The sequence below is a fragment of the Neopsephotus bourkii genome, unplaced genomic scaffold, assembly GCF_033783945.1.
Source record: "Neopsephotus bourkii isolate Nb327-2 ecotype Australia unplaced genomic scaffold, CSIRO-AGI_Nbou_v1 NB_923, whole genome shotgun sequence".
NCBI lineage: Eukaryota > Metazoa > Chordata > Aves > Psittaciformes > Psittacidae > Neopsephotus > Neopsephotus bourkii.
Genome location: NW_026901417.1, coordinates 731,316 through 750,304, shown reverse-complemented (window position 1 = coordinate 750,304; position 18,989 = coordinate 731,316). Strand labels below are relative to the sequence as shown.

Here is an 18,989-nt window from a genome sequence, read left to right as displayed (position 1 = left end):
TGCTCAAGGCCAGGTTGGACACAGGGGCTTGGAGCAAGCTGCTCCAGTGGAAGGGGTCCCTCCCCGTGGCAAGGGGTGGGACTGGAGGAGCTTTGAGGTCCCTTCCAACCCAAACCAGGCTGGGATTCTATGAGCATTTTCACTGCTGAGACTAGGGACCAAGACTCTCCCAGGAAGGTGCCTTGCATCAGCTCACGCACGCTGCCTGAAGCCAGGCAGGGAGCTGCATCTAAAGCTCCACAATCCAGCCCACGGTTTTCTCCCCTTAACATCTTTTTTCACCTCACAGTTTGAATTCCATTATTTATGATACGTGATATTTAGGTGTGTCTTTCTGGAATGGGGAAAAAAAAGCCTATGTTGTTTAAACACAGAGAAGCTGAACTGTGCTGGGCCGCTGTACTTACAGGTAGATTTCCCGTGGGTTTTCTCACAATTTGGACAATGATAGATGTCGATATCTGGTGCCTCTTCTTCTTCAACACCCACACAGCTGGAATACATAAAGGCAAATATTACATTAACTTGAGTCCACCTCCAAACATGCAAGCACAAAACTAACAGTGAATAAACCCAAACCCCAAAAAGCACCTACTAGGCAGCTATGCTGACTGCTCACAGCTATCTCAAAGAAAAGCTTAGGTGCTTTTCACATTAGTATAGTCAGACTGGAATTTTCACATCCAACATTCGTGCTGTGATGCTAAAATACTGTCAGTCAGAAGCTCACTTCCAGCTCACTGTGGACCTCCATTAAAATGCGGCAGAGAGTCCTAAAGAATCTTTTTACACAGGGAGACCGTTTTGTATCTACACAAAGTTCTCCAAGCACCATCCCATGGAAGCCTGATTCAGAAAACATCTTCCACAAGCATGTACAGACAGATGCTAGGTATCAGAGCCTCCTGGCAAGGTATACCATACGCAAGACTTCCATGGGTTCCATATCCATTACAATGCATGAAGATGAGGAGGAGAAGACACATAGCTTGTAGCACTTCTGGCTGCTAAGAACATGGGTTGTACCATGGCAGCTGCTTGGAACACCCACTGAGATGACTTTGGATGGCACAGGATATGCAACAAATACAGAGCAGCCCGCAGGCATGCTGATGAATACTTCCAGAACACAGCACTGGGGAAAACAAAACCAAACTGCAAAGGAACGGAAGACCCAAGATAAGAAGTTGCTGTGCAGCCAATGCACCAAACAGCCGGCCAAATAAACTCCAGCACAGCACTGCTCCTTCCAATGGAATTACAGAATCCCAGACTGGTTTGGATTGGAAGGGACCTTAAAGCTCCTCCAGCTCCAACCCCTGCCACAGGCAGGGACCCCTTCCACTGGAGCAGCTTGCTCCAAGCCCCTGTGTCCAACCTGGCCTTGAACACTGCCAGGGATGGGGCAGCCACAGCTTCTCTGGGCACCCTGTGCCAGTGCCTCAGCACCCTTACAGGGAAGATTCTGCTCCTACTTGCTTGGTCTGACGTAGCCCAGGCTGCAAGGCACATGTACAGCACAGAGGAACAGTTTCAGCTGGGTGCTGTGAGATACAGCCCTGGTGCCGTAGCTCCATGAGAGCTCAACCTGGCGAGAAGATCCATGAGAGGCAATAAAGTCAGCCTCGCCTTAACCAGCTACACCAACAAGGGCAGATCTCACTGCAATAAGAGCTCTCCTGGAGTTTCTCCACCACCTGAAATGCCTCTCAGTGCTCCTCAGGTGGCAGAAAACACCACTCCATCTCTTCTGCCAGAGAAGGGGTTTGGGCACTGGGCATGGCAATGCCACCTCTATGCATACGGTACAGTTCAGTCTCCTTGCATCCTGCTGGCAGCACAAGGTGGGAATTGGTGTGGGAAGATGAATTCAGAGTTGTTACCTGCTGGTTCTGACCCATAGGAAGCAGAGAGGAATTCTGCCCCTCTCCCACTGGCAACAGGGTCGGTCAGCTCTGCCAACATCTGACAGAATCTCTCAAACCCTTCTCACTGTGTTCAAGCTCCTTAGGACAATACCAAAGTATCCAAGATTACTAATGAGATAAATAACGGGAGAAATTCACGGAGGTCAGATACACCAGCAATTACTAAATATGATGGTCTAGTTGCAGGAAGGCCCTCACCTCCCGGCTGCTGGCAGGCACGAAGGTGCACACCATCTCCTCCATGCTTCTTTAAGCCTTGTAAATCACCCCTGCCATGAATCTGCTTCCAGCTCCATGGAGCTCACAGCAATCTGGATGCCTGTACGTGAGCACACACACAAACACGTGCATGTTTGGAACAGGAGGAGTAGCTGTTAAAATAAACCGTGACCCCCTGTTTACAGAGGTGGGTTTGAAACCACTTCTGAATCCAAGGCACACAGTGAAGTGTAACTGTACACATCATGGCTACAAAACACAGACTGACTTGCTTTTAGAAAACACCATCAACAAAACCCATACTGAGTCTGCAACCAAGCCAGACAAAGCCAAAAGCTCGGATATGGAAACAAATCTTTGTTATAGCCATTGAAAATGTTTTGTCAAATGAGATTCTGCCAGAAACCTTTGTGGATATTTTCATCCTGTTGCAGCTGCCAGTGTGTGTATGCGACCCAGCTCCCTCCAAACCAATTAGGACAGGGTGAGAGAAGCTCTGCAACCAAAGCCAGGGGAATTCTCCTTTTCAGTGAGCTCAGGCTGTGAACAAGCTGGTACACAGGACGTTACACTGGAACTGTGTAAAAGCAACTGCAGATTAGGCTGGTGGCTTCTTTTATGAAACATTTACTTGAAAGAAGACAAAACGATTGGGTGCCCCTGGGCAGATAGCATGGAAAACTGACGAGTAAGTCTGCAGACAGGAAAAATCTTCCCAACAATCCAGTCCTCAGAGTCAAGCACATGCAGGCAGTAGAACACCAGATTAAGCAGCAGAAAACTTAAACCCTGGCAGATTAGAGTTGAGTGTAAGAAAACGTAGAGGATTCCTCTGCCCATAAAGCTGCGTCAGCTGCTTATGCCACTGGATTCAGCTTGTAAAGGTATGGATTAGGCTCTATACAAGGGCTTGAAAAGCCTATATTTAGCTAAAGTACAGGAGATGAGACCCTTGGGCACTGCATGGGTTGCCATGGGAGGAGGGCTGAAAAGCCTGAGCGAAGGCTGCGGTGCGGTGGGAGCTATTGTCTGAGAGCAGGAACAAACATTCACCAGAACAAAATGGAAAAGTAAAAATAACTGACCTCAGACTCAAGTGGCCCTCTAAGAGATGCAGTCAACGTTTCCAACTGCCACATGGCTTCTGGATGAGGTTTGGCCATTTACAGCTACTTGTAGGCAGAAGCTGCTATGAATATATGAAACTGCAAGTACAAACTGTCCAAGCAATCATCCCACTGAAACACCTCAGGTGACCTGTGACTAAAATACGAACCAGCTCCAGTCTGTGCCCCCAGCAGAGCTTGAATCACCAGGTATTTACACCGGCAGAACAGTCTGTGGGCTTCCACATGAATACAGGCATACAGACTGGAATTTCCATAAGGACAGACTGACAGAGACAACCCCTTGAGAACACTAGTGCCAGAAGAACAAGATTTTCAGCGAGGTTCCTCAGGGATCAGTGCTGGGACAGGCGCTGTTCAGCATCTTCGTCGGTGACATGGCCAGTGGGATCAAGCACCCTCAGCAAGTTTGCTGATGACACCAAGCTGTGTGGTGCAGTCAACACCTTGGGATCCAGAGGGACATGGACAGGCTGGAGAGGTTGCAACATGTGAACTTCATGGAGTTCAACAAGGCCAAGTGCAGGATCCTGCCCCTGGGTCTGACCCATGGGGGTCCTTGTGCAATCCCAAGCACAAACACAGGCTGGGGGCGACTGGACTGAGAACAGAGCTGAGGAGAAGGACTTGGGGGTGTTGATTGCCAAGAAGCTCCCCATGACCCGGCTTCAGTGTGCACTTGAGCCCAGAACCCCCCTGGTTCAGCCTGGAGAAGAGAAGGCTCCTGAAGGGGAGACCTTAGAGCAGCTCCAGTGCCTAAAGGGGCTGCAGGAAACCGGGAGAGGGGCTTGGGACAAGGGCCTGTAGGGACAGGCCAAGGGGAATGGCTTGAACCTGCCAGAGGGGAGACTGAGCTGAGCTCTTAGGCAGAAGCTCTTCCCTGTGAGGGTGCTGAGGCGCTGGCACAGGGTGCCCAGAGAAGCTGTGGCTGCCCCATCCCTGGCAGTGCTCAAGGCCAGGTTGGACACAGGGGCTTGGAGCAAGCTGCTCCAGTGGAAGGGGTCCCTGCCTGTGGCAGGGGTTGGAACTGGATGAGCTTTAAGGTCCCTTCCAACATAAACCAGGCTGGGATTCTGTGATTTCGTGCTGGCTGTATTGGTTTTCTGTGACAAGATTTTGGGAGCAGGGGGAACATCAGCTCCTCAGCAGTGACCTATCACGGGGTTGGTCTCCAGACATGTGACAAACTGAATTAGAGAGCATGAGAAGCAGGACACTGCCAACTCTGGCAGAAGCCTGTGCGGAGTCCTGAAGGCGTCTCCTGCCTAATTTACAAATGTGCTTTTTCTCAGAGTAGTTAATTAACAATAGAACAGAATCAAAGCATTTCTCCAACTGAAGAAACCCAAGTCAGCTGTAGCAGCAGAGCAGTGCTGTCCTTAACCTCACCCCCAAATCTGAGCACAAATGGTGCTTTGTGTTTGGAATCGATGGGTTTTTTTCATGAGAACACTCCACTTTGGTCCCTCTCGTTCCTTTTTTCAGCCCCATTCGCCTGACAGAAACACAAACATAAAAAAACTACTCGAGGCAAGCATCTGACCCCCTACAAGGATCAAACGGGTCTGCTCGGCATCAGGCCGCGCGGATCCCAGACGGCATCCTTGGAGCAGCCTCCCCGGCTGCAGCCAGCCCCACAGCCAGCTCTCAATACGAGCTCTGGATGCATTACCAGTGACAGAGAAGAACTGGGAAAAGTTTCAGAAGCACTTTTGTGTGATTACTCAGATCTGCCAATGAGATAAAAAAGGACGTAAGAGACTCAGCAAAGAAACTGCGAGGCAGAGCTTGCAAAGGGACAGGCAGGGAGCAGAGGCAGGAGGCAGAGCTGGGCGCAGCCTTGTGACCAACAGCCAGAGTGGATTTGTTTGTTTTGTTTGCACCAGCAGCTCAAGAATACGTTTCAAACAGCCCACAGACACCCCAAACCAGTGTGCTGATGCCCAGCAAGACCCCACTCCGCTGCAAGGACTCACAATTCAAGCAGTGCAGCACTTACACCCCATCAGGCTGTGAATGAGATGCTGAACATGCTCCCCATGTGCGCACAAGGGCACAGCAGGAGTGCTGGTGTCTTCTTCCCCGGAGGTGTGTGTGAGTACAAAGTGGTGTCCTCCAATGAAGTATTTTGGGTGGGTGTCTCTGTCTGTGAATTATCTGCAGGTGCTGCTTTTAACCGTGTGCCCAGAGAAGCTGTGGCTGCCCCATCCCTGGCAGTGTTCAAGGCCAGGTTGGACAGAGGGGCTTGGAGCAAGATGCTCTAGTGGAATGTGTCCCTTCCATCCAGTTGGAACTGCATAAGCTTTAAGACCCCTTATAACCCAAACCGGTCTGGGACATGGAGTATTGTGTGCAGTTCTGGTGTCCTCAGCATAAAAAGGACGTGGAACTGTTGGAACAAGTCCAGAGGAGGCCACGAGGATGATCAGGGGACTGGAGCACCTCCTGTATGAAGATCGGCTGAGAAAGTTGGGGCTGTTCAGCCTGGAGAAGAGAAGGCTGCGTGGAGACCTCAGAGCAGCCTTCCAGTATCTGAAGGGGCCTATAGGGATGCTGGGGATGGACTCTTCATTAGGGACTGTAGTGATAGGACAAGGGGTAATGGGTTAAAACTTAAACAGGGGAAGTTTAGACTGGATATAAGGAGGAAATTCTTTCCTGTTAGGGTGGTGAGGCACTGGAATGGGTTGCCCAGGGAGGTTGTGAATGCTCCATCCCTGGCAGTGTTCAAGGCCAGGTTGGACGAGGTCTTGGGTGACATGGGTTAGTGCGAGTTGTCCCGGCCAGTGGCAGGAGGGTTGGAACTAAATGATCTTAAGGTCTTTTCCAACCCTAACTATTCTATGATTCTGTAAAGCAGGAGAGCACAGGGTTGTGCTCATGGGCCCATCCCCCAGGGTGCTCACTGGGGTCTGTCAGGGCTGCCCAGGGCTGGATAAAGCATCAAAGCCCTGGGTGGGGCAGCCATCCCAGTGCAGAAACGGTGTATTTACAGGTAATAATGGTCATAATTAACCTCAGCTCATCCTTATCCCTTAACAACTGCTGTACTTTCTTCATGTGCCATTTTATCGAGCATTGCACAATAAAGCTCTTCTTTAAGAACAAGGTGTCATTTGTAAGAACCCATCCAGTTTCAGAAGGTTCCATCATCTGACAAAAACTGCAGGTGCTGCATGAAAATCAGACCTTCCAGCAGCAGAGATTCACACTTCACATTTTTAATGCTGGGGCATTGTTGAGTGACAGCATTTCTTATGTCCACATCACAGCACGTAGAAATGCAATGGCCAACACTGAGGACAAAATAATGTTACAAGAAAAGACAAAAAAAGGGGAAGAAGAAAGAAGGTGATTCTGTCCCTCTGCTCTGCTCTGGTGAGACCCCCATGTGGTCCTGTGCTCAGCTCTGGAGTCCTCAGTACAGGAAAGACATGGACCTGTTGGAAAGGGTCCAGAGGAGGCCACAAAAATGGTCAGAAGGCTCCTCTGCTATGAGGAAAGGCTGAGAGAGTTGGGGTTGTTCAGATGGAGAAGGCTCCAGGGAGACCTTACTGTAGCCTTTTAATGGGGGGCCTATAAGAAAGATGGGGAGAGACTTTTCAGCAGGGCCTGTTCCAACAGGACAAGGGGTAATGGCTTTCAATGAAAACGGGACAGTCAGGCTGGACTTGAGTAAGAAATTGTTTACAATGAGGGTGGTAAAACACTGGCACAGGTTCCCCAGGTGGATGTGCTATCCCTGGAGACACTCAAGGCCAGGCTGGATGTGGTTCTGAGCAATCTGATCTAGTTGAAAACGTCCCTGCTCATTGCAGGGGGTTGGACTGGATGAGCTTTGAAGGTCTCTTCCTACCCAAACTACTCTCTGATTCTATAGTGAACAGCAAGTATTTCACATCACCTTGCACATGCTCACCTGCCAGTGCATTAAAAACATACATTTAAAGGGGAAGACCTGCTTTCCAAACCAACCTGTGTCTGTGTGGTCCCTGTTAGGAGCACAGCAGCTTCAGCAGTATACAAATGTAAAGGCAAGGGAAATCTGCACTGTTCACCATGGTGTTACGACTGCATTCCATCCCAAGAAAACTGCATCACTTCTTTGACTCAATCTCCCTCCCCTGTAGAGCAGTGACACCAATTCCTGCCTGTTAGCCTCGGAGGCTGCTGTAGTAGTTAACAGGCATTTGCTTGGTGCTTTGGAGAAGACAATCTGCGTGAGCGCTGGGTTGTGCTACCTACCCATAGAGCTTTTGCTGCAGAGGCTTAACTCTACTGCATGTAAATACTCCCATAAATTGACAAATAAATGTTTTCCTTGTGACTTCAGCCTTCCCTGGGCTTCCCAGCTCCGGCATCTGCACAGTCACTTTTCTGAAGCTAAAAATTACATTTGGGTTTCCACAATTCTAGGCCCAGTGCTGGGGCTTGTTTGAAGCTAACACTCTGGGTTTGAAACAGGATGAATTAGACTCCCCTTATAAAAATCCTGAAGAGGCTTCTTTTCTTTTCTACACAGTTTTGACCACATTGCTTCAATCTGAAGAGGCTGGAGGAAAAACCAGAAGGTGGAGGTGCTCTAGGCAGCAGAGACTGACTTGGAGAATTCGTACCATCTAAGGGATGCCAACTATGGACAAGCAACTGTAGACTGCACCTTGAGGGGGAAATATCCACACAACTATTGCCACCAGGCCACAAAACTGCACGTACAGAGTATACCAGGAACGCTGTGCTAATACAGGACATGTATTCAAGTTACTCAGACACCACCCACACTTCTGACTACTTGCCATGCCCATAAAGTCACAAAATCATCCAGGTACTCAGGGGCTGGAGGTATGCCAGCATCCCAGAGCAGCCCCCAACCAGCCTTTCCCAAAACCCATATCCAAGCTGCAATGAGGACAAGGGCATGAACAGGATCACTGTTGAAAGCATGGTGGGCTGCAAGGGATGCACTCCTTGCTCTTCAGCTACGCTTCTCGTCTGATGTGAAAAGCCTGGTCCCAACACCCCTTCCAGCACCCAGAAACAGGGACGTGCCTCTCAGGGGCACAGGGTGGGATGTATCACCATTTCTACCTTATTACTGGGGAATTCTTTGTGGCATGGCAGTGCTGCGTACTTTTTGCTCTTTGCAGTTTCACTGAAAGCTAATCGCTTGCTTATAAAGTAGGTGCCCTTTCCTTTTAGAAAGAGGAACAGAGTAAATCTGTTGCAGTCTGAGAACTGCCAACAGGATTGAATTACTGCAAGGAGCTGCTCTCTCTGCTTCTCCATCCCTGCACTTCAGCCAGCTGCATGAGTTTAGCTGTCTTGGACAAACTTTGCTGTTTGGTTGACTGAACCACATTTTGCGACTCTTTCTCAAACCTGTCTGCAGTTGTGGTATGCAGAAGAGAATTAGCCCTTGGGGAGAAAGCAGGAATTACTTGACCTCTATAAAACTATGTATAAAAGTGAGTGAAATCGGGACCTTGCTGAAAACAAGTGTTATAGCCAACTAAGCCAGCTGTAGAACAATTTTTAGTTGCAAATGGCTGAGGGACTTCATGGATGTCACCGGTCAGTGCAGATGCTTGGCACCTCCTTGATTATCTCTTAGAGATAATAATCTGACCTGTTTCCAGTGTGAAGATCCCCTCTCGACAGTATATAGTGTATGGTCCACCTACCTGTTTATGGGAGAGCCATATCTGCAAGAGGCTCAAGATAAATCTCAAACCCCAATGATGTGAGGTGATCAGCTGCTTGGGATGGGGGCCGGGTGCTTGTGCTGAAAGCAGCAATGCACACTGAGCTCACCAGGGAGCAGAAATCACAGCCAGAGTCCTAAACACATGGACTGAACATTCTTCAGAAGGTGCATCCCAAACTGCAAGGGGAGCTAAAGCAAAAGTAAGAGTAGAAATAACATGCACATTGAGAACCTAAATTATATTCAGAGAATTACAGATTTTACGTAATCAACCATATCCAGATTGTTCAAGCCTGAGTCATAAAACAAGTCTAGTAACATTGGAAACAAATCATATTTAGCAACTGAGGCTAAAGGATCTGTTTGCCTACAGTATAATAGGTTTGTCTCTATTACACTGAACACTATTAATGATAATCTGTCCTCAGCTGCTATTTGGTGAGCAGGCTCGTTGTTGTGGAAAAGAACATCCTGTTGTTTGAAGGAGTTTTACCTGATCCCCTCACTGAAGTCCCCAGTGATTTCTGTAATCTCAACTAAGTACAAAGGAAACAAAAGTTTTGACCACTCTGCAGAGAGTGACTATTTTAACATGGTTGCATTGCTGTTCATAGGCATAATATGAAAAAATACTCCAGTGGTTTAGATGCATAAATCCCATTTTCAGCCTCTACCTACATTCAAAATTAATTCAAAAGGAAGATTCTTTTAAGTTGGTGGTATGAATCCACTTGAAAGCCCAGATCTGATTTTCATTAGTGGCATTCACACTCAGAAGCCTCTGAGCCATATGTTAGTTACTATATATTACTAGTGAATGAACTGGTTGATGCTTACTAAACTACAGGTCCCAGAGAGAGGGAGAAGAGGAGCACCACCACCCAACATCATCACAACGCTCCATCTCTCGGTCTCACTCCTGACCCTTTTCTGGCTCCAGAGTCAAGTTCCTTACAAAACAGCCCGGGTTTGGCTGCATTTTAGTTTCCTTCGATTGTGCAGTTGTATTTCAACTATGAACCAGATTCTGGATGTTGCTCTAGTCTTTCTGGGCTGCTCTTGGGTCACGAAGGACCAAACATTTGGCCTAATTGCTCAGCTGGGAATTCCTCTAGCACAGGGGAATGCCGGGCTGTCACAGAACCAGCCTGCATTACCTAATTTCATAACAGGTAACAGAAGTGCTCAATAACGTATCAAACACAAGTCTAATTTAATTTTCCTTTCTTAAAAACATACAGTTCTCCCAAATGGAGTAATGCAGAGAGCCACGATCTTCACATATTTACATATGGAAAGAGGACTGGAGTCCCGGTGAGCTGTTACAAAAACATCTCTTTATCTCTTTAATATCATGTTTAGCTAATGTAATTACTTCAAACTGGCTTTCCAGCCAGTCAAGTCCTGTACGTTTTCCTTATCACGGTCCTCCATGGAGCAAATTTAAGCCTGTTGACATCAGGCTTATTTTACTTACAGCAAGCATCTGTTAAAAACAGCAATTTCCAGGGGTCCCTGGAACACGCTGAATTAGACTCTTTTTTTCTGCCACCTGCAGAAACTCAAGAAGACATGAAACAGTCTAGGTTTTGGCCAGCCAATCTTGTAAGAAAGCAGGAGCAACTCAAAAGCTGTTCTAATTTAGAAGAACCACCAGTGACAACAACCATACTGGCACATCAGTTAAGTCACAAATGCAACTACGCTGAGATGACAGTGCCTGATCCCAACAGTGTCAATACACCCTTAACTGCTCATTGTGGATATTCACAGTGCTGCTGACATGACCCCACTGTAGAATAAAACTTCCCTGTCCAAATGAATACTCAGGAATTATCAATAATCTGCCCCATTTAATTGACAGCTTGATGGCTGTCAACAATTTGATGGTACTACAACTTGACATGGTAACCCCATTTCTCCCTTAACAAACCATCCAGATTTGAAGTTAATAACTTCGCTATATTAGTTTCATTCCTGGTGCGTGCAAGACTGTTTCTTTATTGCAGCAGCTGTCTGGGATTTGAACACAAGTCAATGCGCAGTCCACACCTTCCTCCTGGCTTTGCTCTCTCTCCTTCACATGCCAAATTCCTCCTTGTTGCAGAAGCCAACTAACATCGCTGTTCTCACCCAGTTATCAAGAAAGCCTCCAGGAAGAGCCGACAGAGCATTTTACAAACATCAACTTGCATACGAATTCCATTTTACTGGTTCTGTATTTCGACTCGCACTGTGCTTAGGAACCACAAATATTTGTATCACATAAAAAGCAGGTTCTAGGTTTATGTTTGAGACTATTCCCAGAAAAGGCATTTTTTATTTGCACACTAGAAGTTTTGCCTCACCTAGGAGTTAAACTTGTGCAGTGATGATATGCACACACACACAGACTTTATGACCCGCAGAGTGTCTTTGTACTGTGATTACCAGGTGCAGTTACCTGGATGTCCTCCTGGCCTCGTGCGTGGACACTGGACTTCAAGACCAGAGCTTCAATTGCTTATCTGCCGAGGCTGGAATTAAATGATTCTCTTGGGTCTGCTCACAGGGTGTTACACAGCTTGTTCACGTGCTAGAACAATACAGCTCCATTAGCAAACCCTCCACCGAGGCTCACAGAACCTCCTCCAATGGGCCCATCTCCGTGGGGTGCGCAGCATCCAGGGCAGACTGTGCCCTGAGGTTCAGGCTCTTGGTGGGGCTGGAGCAGGCAGATGGTTGTGCTGCACTGTGAGGTGAGGGTGGAAGCAGCGGGGAAACCACAGACTGCTTATCTCTTTGGTAAAACTGCACGTGGCCCTTGTGCAGCTGCACCACTCGCACTACCCAAGCGAGCACAAGAGCCTGGCACCACAGTGAGCCCTGCTGTGTGCTCAGTTAGACTTATGCAAGCTCTGACCTGCGGTTCTGTTCTCTCTAGGAGCAATAACAAACTGTAAGCAGTGGCCAAATAATCTCCTGGAAGCAAGTACTGTTTAATTTAAACCTCCCCCCAAACTGACCGTATGCCTCTTTCCCCAGCTATTCCTACCCTAAAGTAGTTTCCAAGAAGCTTTCTCCATATGTAACCTGAAAACCACCACTGTTACACTGTTAAGAATGTGTTTCATTGGGTTTAAAGGTCTTCTGATCTGAGTCCTCAGACAGCACACCGCTTGAGAGAAGGGTACTTTGAACAAACAGCTTGCCTCTTACTTTTCCAGGGTGCACTGGGGTGTGCCAGGGTGTCCACTCTCCCACAGCCTTCTCTGAAGGTAAATTACTACAGCTGCTGAAAAAATCTGGCAACCCAATAACTTCTTACTTATTCATAAGATTATTAAAAGTAATTATTAATAAATCAATGCAGTTCCACTTCCCAGCTGTCACAGTTTGGGCATACCAACCAGATACGTTTAACTTTGAATATTGAGCATGTTTCACATAACTGTTCAAAATCCACCGGTCTTAGAAGTTATTCCGGCAAGTAAGGAGCCCAAAGAACAACTAGTATCCATTGAAAAGGTGAAGCTCAGCTTATGCAGCCCTGATAGTAACAAGAGGATACAACTCCATTGTAAGTGTGTACCAAACCAATCCAAGACCCTCCCCCTCCTCAGGGTTCAGGCTCAGAAAAGCTTGGACTCTTGAAGATACAGTTAAGTTTCTGTATTTCCAAAGGCTAAATATATTTCCTTCCCCATAGTACTCAAGACACCCAGTATTTCATCAGGAAAATACCAGTTTTTTAAAGACAGATGTTCACTAAATTGCTGGCAGCAATATAAACACTGTGGGTGCCCTTTTACAAAGAAACAACAACCTTTATCATGAGTAGCACCAAGAGCTCAATAGCCTGTCATGGGTTTCTCCATGCTCATTTCAACATGCTACAGGTCTAATTACTGCTACTAATTTTCAAAGCATTCCCTTAAAATAACTCCTTTAATTTTCAAACCATTCCCTTTAAAAAAGCCAGGAAATGGTGATGGCCTTTCCTTAGGTGTGTGTGCCAATGATTCATTCCACTCTGCAGCCTGGGCTGACTGAAGCCCCAGGTCAGTTTGGATTCAGGTAACTTCTTCAATGCCCCTGGCTTTGATATTAGGACAGGGTGGCAAGGAATGGAAGCACAGCTGTGGCTGTCACCCCTGCCCCTGAACACCTGACCAGCTCCTTAGTTCTGCACTCCATGAGAAGCTAAGAAGCAGAGAGACACCACTGTGCTTCTCTGAAGCAACAATAAATAGGTCATGCGACAAGCAGAGATGTAATCTCGCTCCCACTCTTGCTTTAAGCAAAACATGTAAATTTACAAAATGAAAACCGTACCAAAGAGCCAGAAAGCCCCTGTAGAAGAGAAAATATCAACATAAACAAACTGTGAAACATCCTTCTGCATGTTTCCTGATCCAGGAACGTAAACAGCAATTCACATGGAGAATTTGGGATATGCATTTCCTGTTGTGCACTGACTTCTAGAGGCTGACACCAGCATCATGCACCACAGAAACAATTCCCAAAAAGGTCTGAAGTTACAATGACTTGCAAAATGTAAGTTCACACAAGAATTTTAATCATATAATTCAATTTCTGCTCTTAGAGACTATCTTCTTCTATGCATGTGGGAGCTGAATCTGGATCTGTTTATGCCTTATTAATAGAAAGAAACCTAAATATTAAAATGAAATAAAAGAGGTAGAAGCATGCCAGCAAATCTGAGGCTATTTATCAAATATGCACAGATCTAGCCCCCATCTTCTCATGTTTTTTTCTGTGTCAAATACCTTTTTCCTGTCTTTCAGAGGAAGTTCACAGAATCATAGAATAGTTAGGGTTGGAAAGGACCTTAAGGTCATCCAGTTCCAACCCCCCTGCCACGGGCAGGGACACCTCGCACTAAACCATGTCACCCAAAGCTCTGTCCAACCTGGCCTTGAACACTGCCAGGGATGGAGCATTCACAACCTCCCTGGGCAACCCATTCCAGTGCCTCATCACCCTCACAGTAAAGAATTTTTTCCTTATATCCAATCTAAACTTCCCCTGTTTAAGTTTTAACCTCTTACCCCTTGTCCTGTCACTACAGTCCCTAATGAAGGGTCTATCCCCAGCATCCCTATAGGCCCCCTTCAGATACTGGAAGGCTGCTATGAGGTCTCCACGCAGCCTTCTCTTCTCCAGGCTGAACAGCCCCAACTTTCTCAGCCTGTCTTCATATGGGAGGTGCTCCAGTCCCCTGATCATCCTCGTGGCCTCCTCTGGACTTGTTCCAACAGTTCCATGTCCTTTTTATGTTGAGGACACCAGAACTGTACTCCACCAACACAGTACTCCAGATGAGGTCTCACAACAGCAGAATAAAGGGGCAGGATCACCTCCTTTGACCTGCTGGTCACACTCCTTTTGATGCAGCCCAGGACACAGTTGGTTTCTGGGCTGCAAGCGCACACTGAAGTCGGCTCATGTTGATTTTCTCATCGACCAGCACCCCCAAGTCCTTCTCCGCAGGGCAGGAGTTCTGTCCTTCTGGAACTGTCCTATTTAACCCAACGTTTCCCTTCAGTTTACAGAGTATCTCTCTCATTTGTTTCCTTTAAATCACTCCAAGGCACTTTCATTTCCAGAATAAAACTCTATAGGTTTGGATCCTCTGACACCAGCAGTGGAACTTGTTGAATTTATCACCTCTCCTCTCAGAAATACAATAATAAAAATAAATCACTTCTGTATGTACCCACCACTGCAGACACAGCTATGTCCATCCATGTATAAACATACACAGACAGACACAAAGAACATTTTCATACAACCATAGTCTTGACCCTGAACAGGCTCCATGAAGTCCACCAGAGAATTACTACAGATTACTACTGAAACCCTGGCAGTGTTCAAGGCCAGCTTGGACGGGGCTTGGAGCAAGCTGCTCTTTCGGAAGGTGTCCCTGCCCATAGCAGGGGGTTGGAACTGAATGAGCTTTACAGGCCCTTCTAACCCAAACCAATCTGGGATCCTATGAATACATCAGTTATTGATAAACTCAGTCCCCAAGTCAAGCAGTCCTTCAGCACATGCTCACCACTGATTTCAAACTGAAGCTGAAACACAGGTCTGCAAGAAACTTTTGCCCAATTTGGGCCTTCAATTACAGCATTTTTCTACCAACGAGGACTTCTACAAGGCATAACTCTCCAAGCAACAACACTCAGATCTTTGCTTAAAGCTCAGATGTGCTCCCCCACCTCTTAAATAACTGTACAACAGGGTTCAGAGTCTAAATACTGCAGATCATATTTAAGGAGAAAAATGAGTCTGCAGTACCAAGCTGGTCTAGATGGAAAGCTCTGCCACTGTGGTGTCAACCTAACCCCAGTAAAGCCCATATGATCTGTTGGCTGCGATAACTATCACACCCTAAGCCTCCTGTAAGAGGTTACCAGAGATCCATACAGGTCTATGTTACCTCTTAGTTAAATTAGTAAGTGAGGGTCCCAGAGGTCCATATAGGTCTATGTTACCTCTTTGTTAAAGCAATGTATCCTTAGGTCTCTTTGGCTTATGACTGTCATTGTCATCATCTGAATTCCTGTAACTTCACTGAAACACTGTTCAGGGTGACAAAGGTGGACCATTCACCTCCCACCATTGAAATCAACACCTAAGGAGAAAATCTCACAGCTAGCTCTTCTTAAAATCAAGCAGTTCTGATATCAGCATGAAATTAAATGATAAAAGCAGAGATGTGCATCATCAATACTTTCCCAGATCCATAGAATTTCAGTCTCCAGGACTCTTAAGTACCAAGAATGCTACAATGCCATCTTCACTGCCCATCTGTATTATCTCCATTGGAATTTTATACATCTACAGGGATTTCCTTTGGGTTGGATTTTGTTACAGGACATGGCTTAGTTCAACCAAGAAAACGATGTCTTCCTTCAGGCCTTAATGAACCACTGAGATAATGTCTAGAGCTTATCAGAGAAAATCTGGTCTTGATTATAGAATCATGGACTGGTTTGGGTTGGGAGGGACCTTAAAGCTCATCCAGTTCCAACCCCGTGCCACGGGCAGGGACACCTTCCACTCAACCAGGTTGCTCTAAGCCCAGTCCAAACTGGCCTTGAACACTGCCAAGGATCCAGACAACTGGGAACAAAGCAAATCCAAGGGTCCACCTGTAAGACTGGAATCTTAGACGGAAAGTTTCTCACAGCAAGCTGTGCTTCAGCCAGAGCACTGCCATGGACTGTGACACAGTCAATGGCCAACTGCAGCACAGCACAAGCCCCTTCCATGCTGTGCATGCTAAGGGCCCCCAAGCCCATTACAAAAAGGTACAGCTGGTGATTTTGGGCTTTGCCTTGTTATAAATAATAAGGTTAGATTTTCTTTATAGATCTTTTGATTTTTTCCTTTGGGAGACTCGTGAGGTTTAATGGCATTAATTCCTATTTGCCAACCTTGTCCATATAAATGAGGATGTTCATTAAATTGATGTTAAGCGATGAGCACTATAATTAGGACATATTTAAAATGCAGTGCATCTAAATCAAAGATTGGCCAAGATGTTCTCTTTCATATCAAGATATAATTTGAAGGAGGCTTACGATTTAGTGTAAAATTAATGATATTTTCCAACAACCTCTTCTCACTGAGGCAATGTACAGACCAAGAAAACATATCAGAGACTGCATCTTTCCAGTTGACATTATTCATTCACTCTGGGGTATCACGTCTTTCATTTGCTTTTATATTAATATTGAGTTTACTGTGCAATTTTTTTGCCACTGGTAGCAGTAAAGAAAGAAAGGAAGACAAAGAAACATGCATTACTGGACTGCGTACAACTCATACAATTGTGCTTTTGGGAAGCAAAATGTAACATCACAGTTTTGATGAGCAGTCGTCCAGGTTACAGCACTTGTAGCTAATTTTATTTCACTAGGAACAAAGGCTCACTGAGGACGCATCAGTCAGGCACACCACCCTTGAGGAGCTACCAGCTAATGCAGATGTAGGTACACCGGTGATGTCACAACTCCAAGCCAAAGGCCAATTCATTACTAGACCATCCCTTGTGTTGTCCCATGGAGATACCTCAGCAGTACACCAAGCTGTCAGTGTTTGCCATTTCAGGCCAGACCATCCACAGTCACAGACTACCTGAGTTTTAGTCTTTGACTGCAGAAGTTGCTCCATGGGGCTCACTGAGTCATGCAGAAAATCCCTGGTAGACTGAAGAAGCAAGTCCAGCTCTCCTAATTCCCACTGCTGAAAGACAACACTCTCATAAGAATAGGTCAACCACAAATAAATCCAGGCTGAAAAGATTTCTAAATAAGGGGTGAGTGAAAAGTGCCAGATCAGACTCTTTTTCCTCTTGTTATTTTATATCAAATCAAAATTCTGTTTCACCTCCCTGTCATATAATTTACAGTAATTAAAGGCTTCGAGATTGACCCTGATGTTCAGTAACATATTCCAGCTGACTGCAGTGTCTGTCATCTGGGTGACATCAAAGGCAGCACCTTGAAGAGGTCACCCTTAACAGGGACAACACAGGGAGAACAGCTCATGCAATTTTCTGCAGAGCAAAATACTCCTATCTATATCCAAACTTCATCATCTTTCCACAGCTGTATAATCAGAGCCTGATTCTGTTCTCAGCCCCACCAGGCTGCCATGTAGAACCATACTAATGAAGAAACTCATCCAAATACAGCTTTAGATCTTGCTATTCTATGGTTTCTTTTCCAAATTCGTGTCCTATGTCCTTGAGTTTCTTTGCTTGACTGTTGCCCTCTCGGCTTGTCTCCTGGCAGCACCAGCTTGGGTTGAGCCCTCTGCCACATGCAGGACTTGCATTCAGTGCAGGACATCTGTGGAGATAACCTGCTGCCATGCCAAGGATTCAGCAATGTCAGAGGGGCTCAGCCAAACACAGCTCATTTGGTGGAGAAGATGCTCAGCTCTGTGTGATTACAGCTGTTCTCATTCTTGTTCTGCCCCTTCTCCTGTCTGGATTTCCCAAAAGCAGATGGGAAATAAGCCAAGAGGGAAGGAACCAGAGAAAGGAGCAGTGGTAAGAAACAGAACAAAATAAAACTTAAGGAAAAAATTGGAAAGCGAGAGTGAATTAAAACCAAAAGGTCAAAAGTGCATTGAACAAATAACACAAAAATAACCCTCCTCTCCAAATCACCCTCTTATTTTTCAGTTTCTTCCTTGTGTAACCCAACTGACAGAAGTGGCACCAGTCCATCTGGCCACACACAGTAAAACTTGTCTTTTTTCCCAGGCAACGTGGACATAAGGGAATGGCAGGGTGCCCAGCCGTGCTCATTGTGACCTGAGAGCTGGGTTATGAAGTCCAACCTGCCACCTGCAGACCACCCTGGTACCCACACCTTAAAAGCTCTGTGCTGTGCCCCAGCTCTGCACAAAGGATGTTGAGGAGGGCAACAGAGTCCTCCACTTGAAGGTGCAAGCTTGCAGGTGTGGAGAAATGACTGGTTTGCACACATTTGTCCTCTGTTGCTTGGTTTCTCTCTCCTGTTCCTCTCACCAGTTCCCTTCTGTTCTTTGCATAGGGTTTTCCATTTCATCTTCAACTGATGTGCCAGGTGTTAGCTAACGACTGCAGAACAGACACCAGCCCGACGCCCACCTTCTCAGAGTGACAGCATCTCCGTTCCTCTGTTACAGAATACAATGGAGATACACCTGAATAGACCATTAGTCCTCAGCACAGGAAAGACATGGATCTGATGGAAAGGGAGGAGTGCCACAAAAATGATTGGATGGAGCACCTCTCCTATAAAGAGTGGCTGAGAGAGCTGGTCTTGCTCAGCCTAGAGAAGGCTTCTTAAGGGGAGACCTTATTGTGGCCTTTTAGTACTTAGAAAGGGCCTAGAAGAAAGACCTGGTGGCACTCACCTCTGTGACCAACACAGCCTTCCCTCCACAGAGGGACCCATATAGGTCAAGACACAGACACAGTGCTGTCAATAACACCAGTGTGACAGG

General features: G+C 46.5%; 1 protein-coding gene across 4 annotated transcripts in view; it reads right to left on the bottom strand.

Moving 5' to 3' along the window:
- Positions 1 to 18,989, bottom strand: part of PHF2 (PHD finger protein 2) — an 84,124-nt gene that overhangs the window by 40,959 nt on the left and 24,176 nt on the right. For all 4 annotated transcript variants that reach the window (XM_061357773.1, XM_061357772.1, XM_061357771.1 and 1 more), the window contains exon 2: positions 408 to 493. In XM_061357773.1, coding sequence (XP_061213757.1) covers positions 408 to 493 — 86 coding nt within the window. The remainder of the gene's footprint in view (positions 1 to 407; positions 494 to 18,989) is intronic.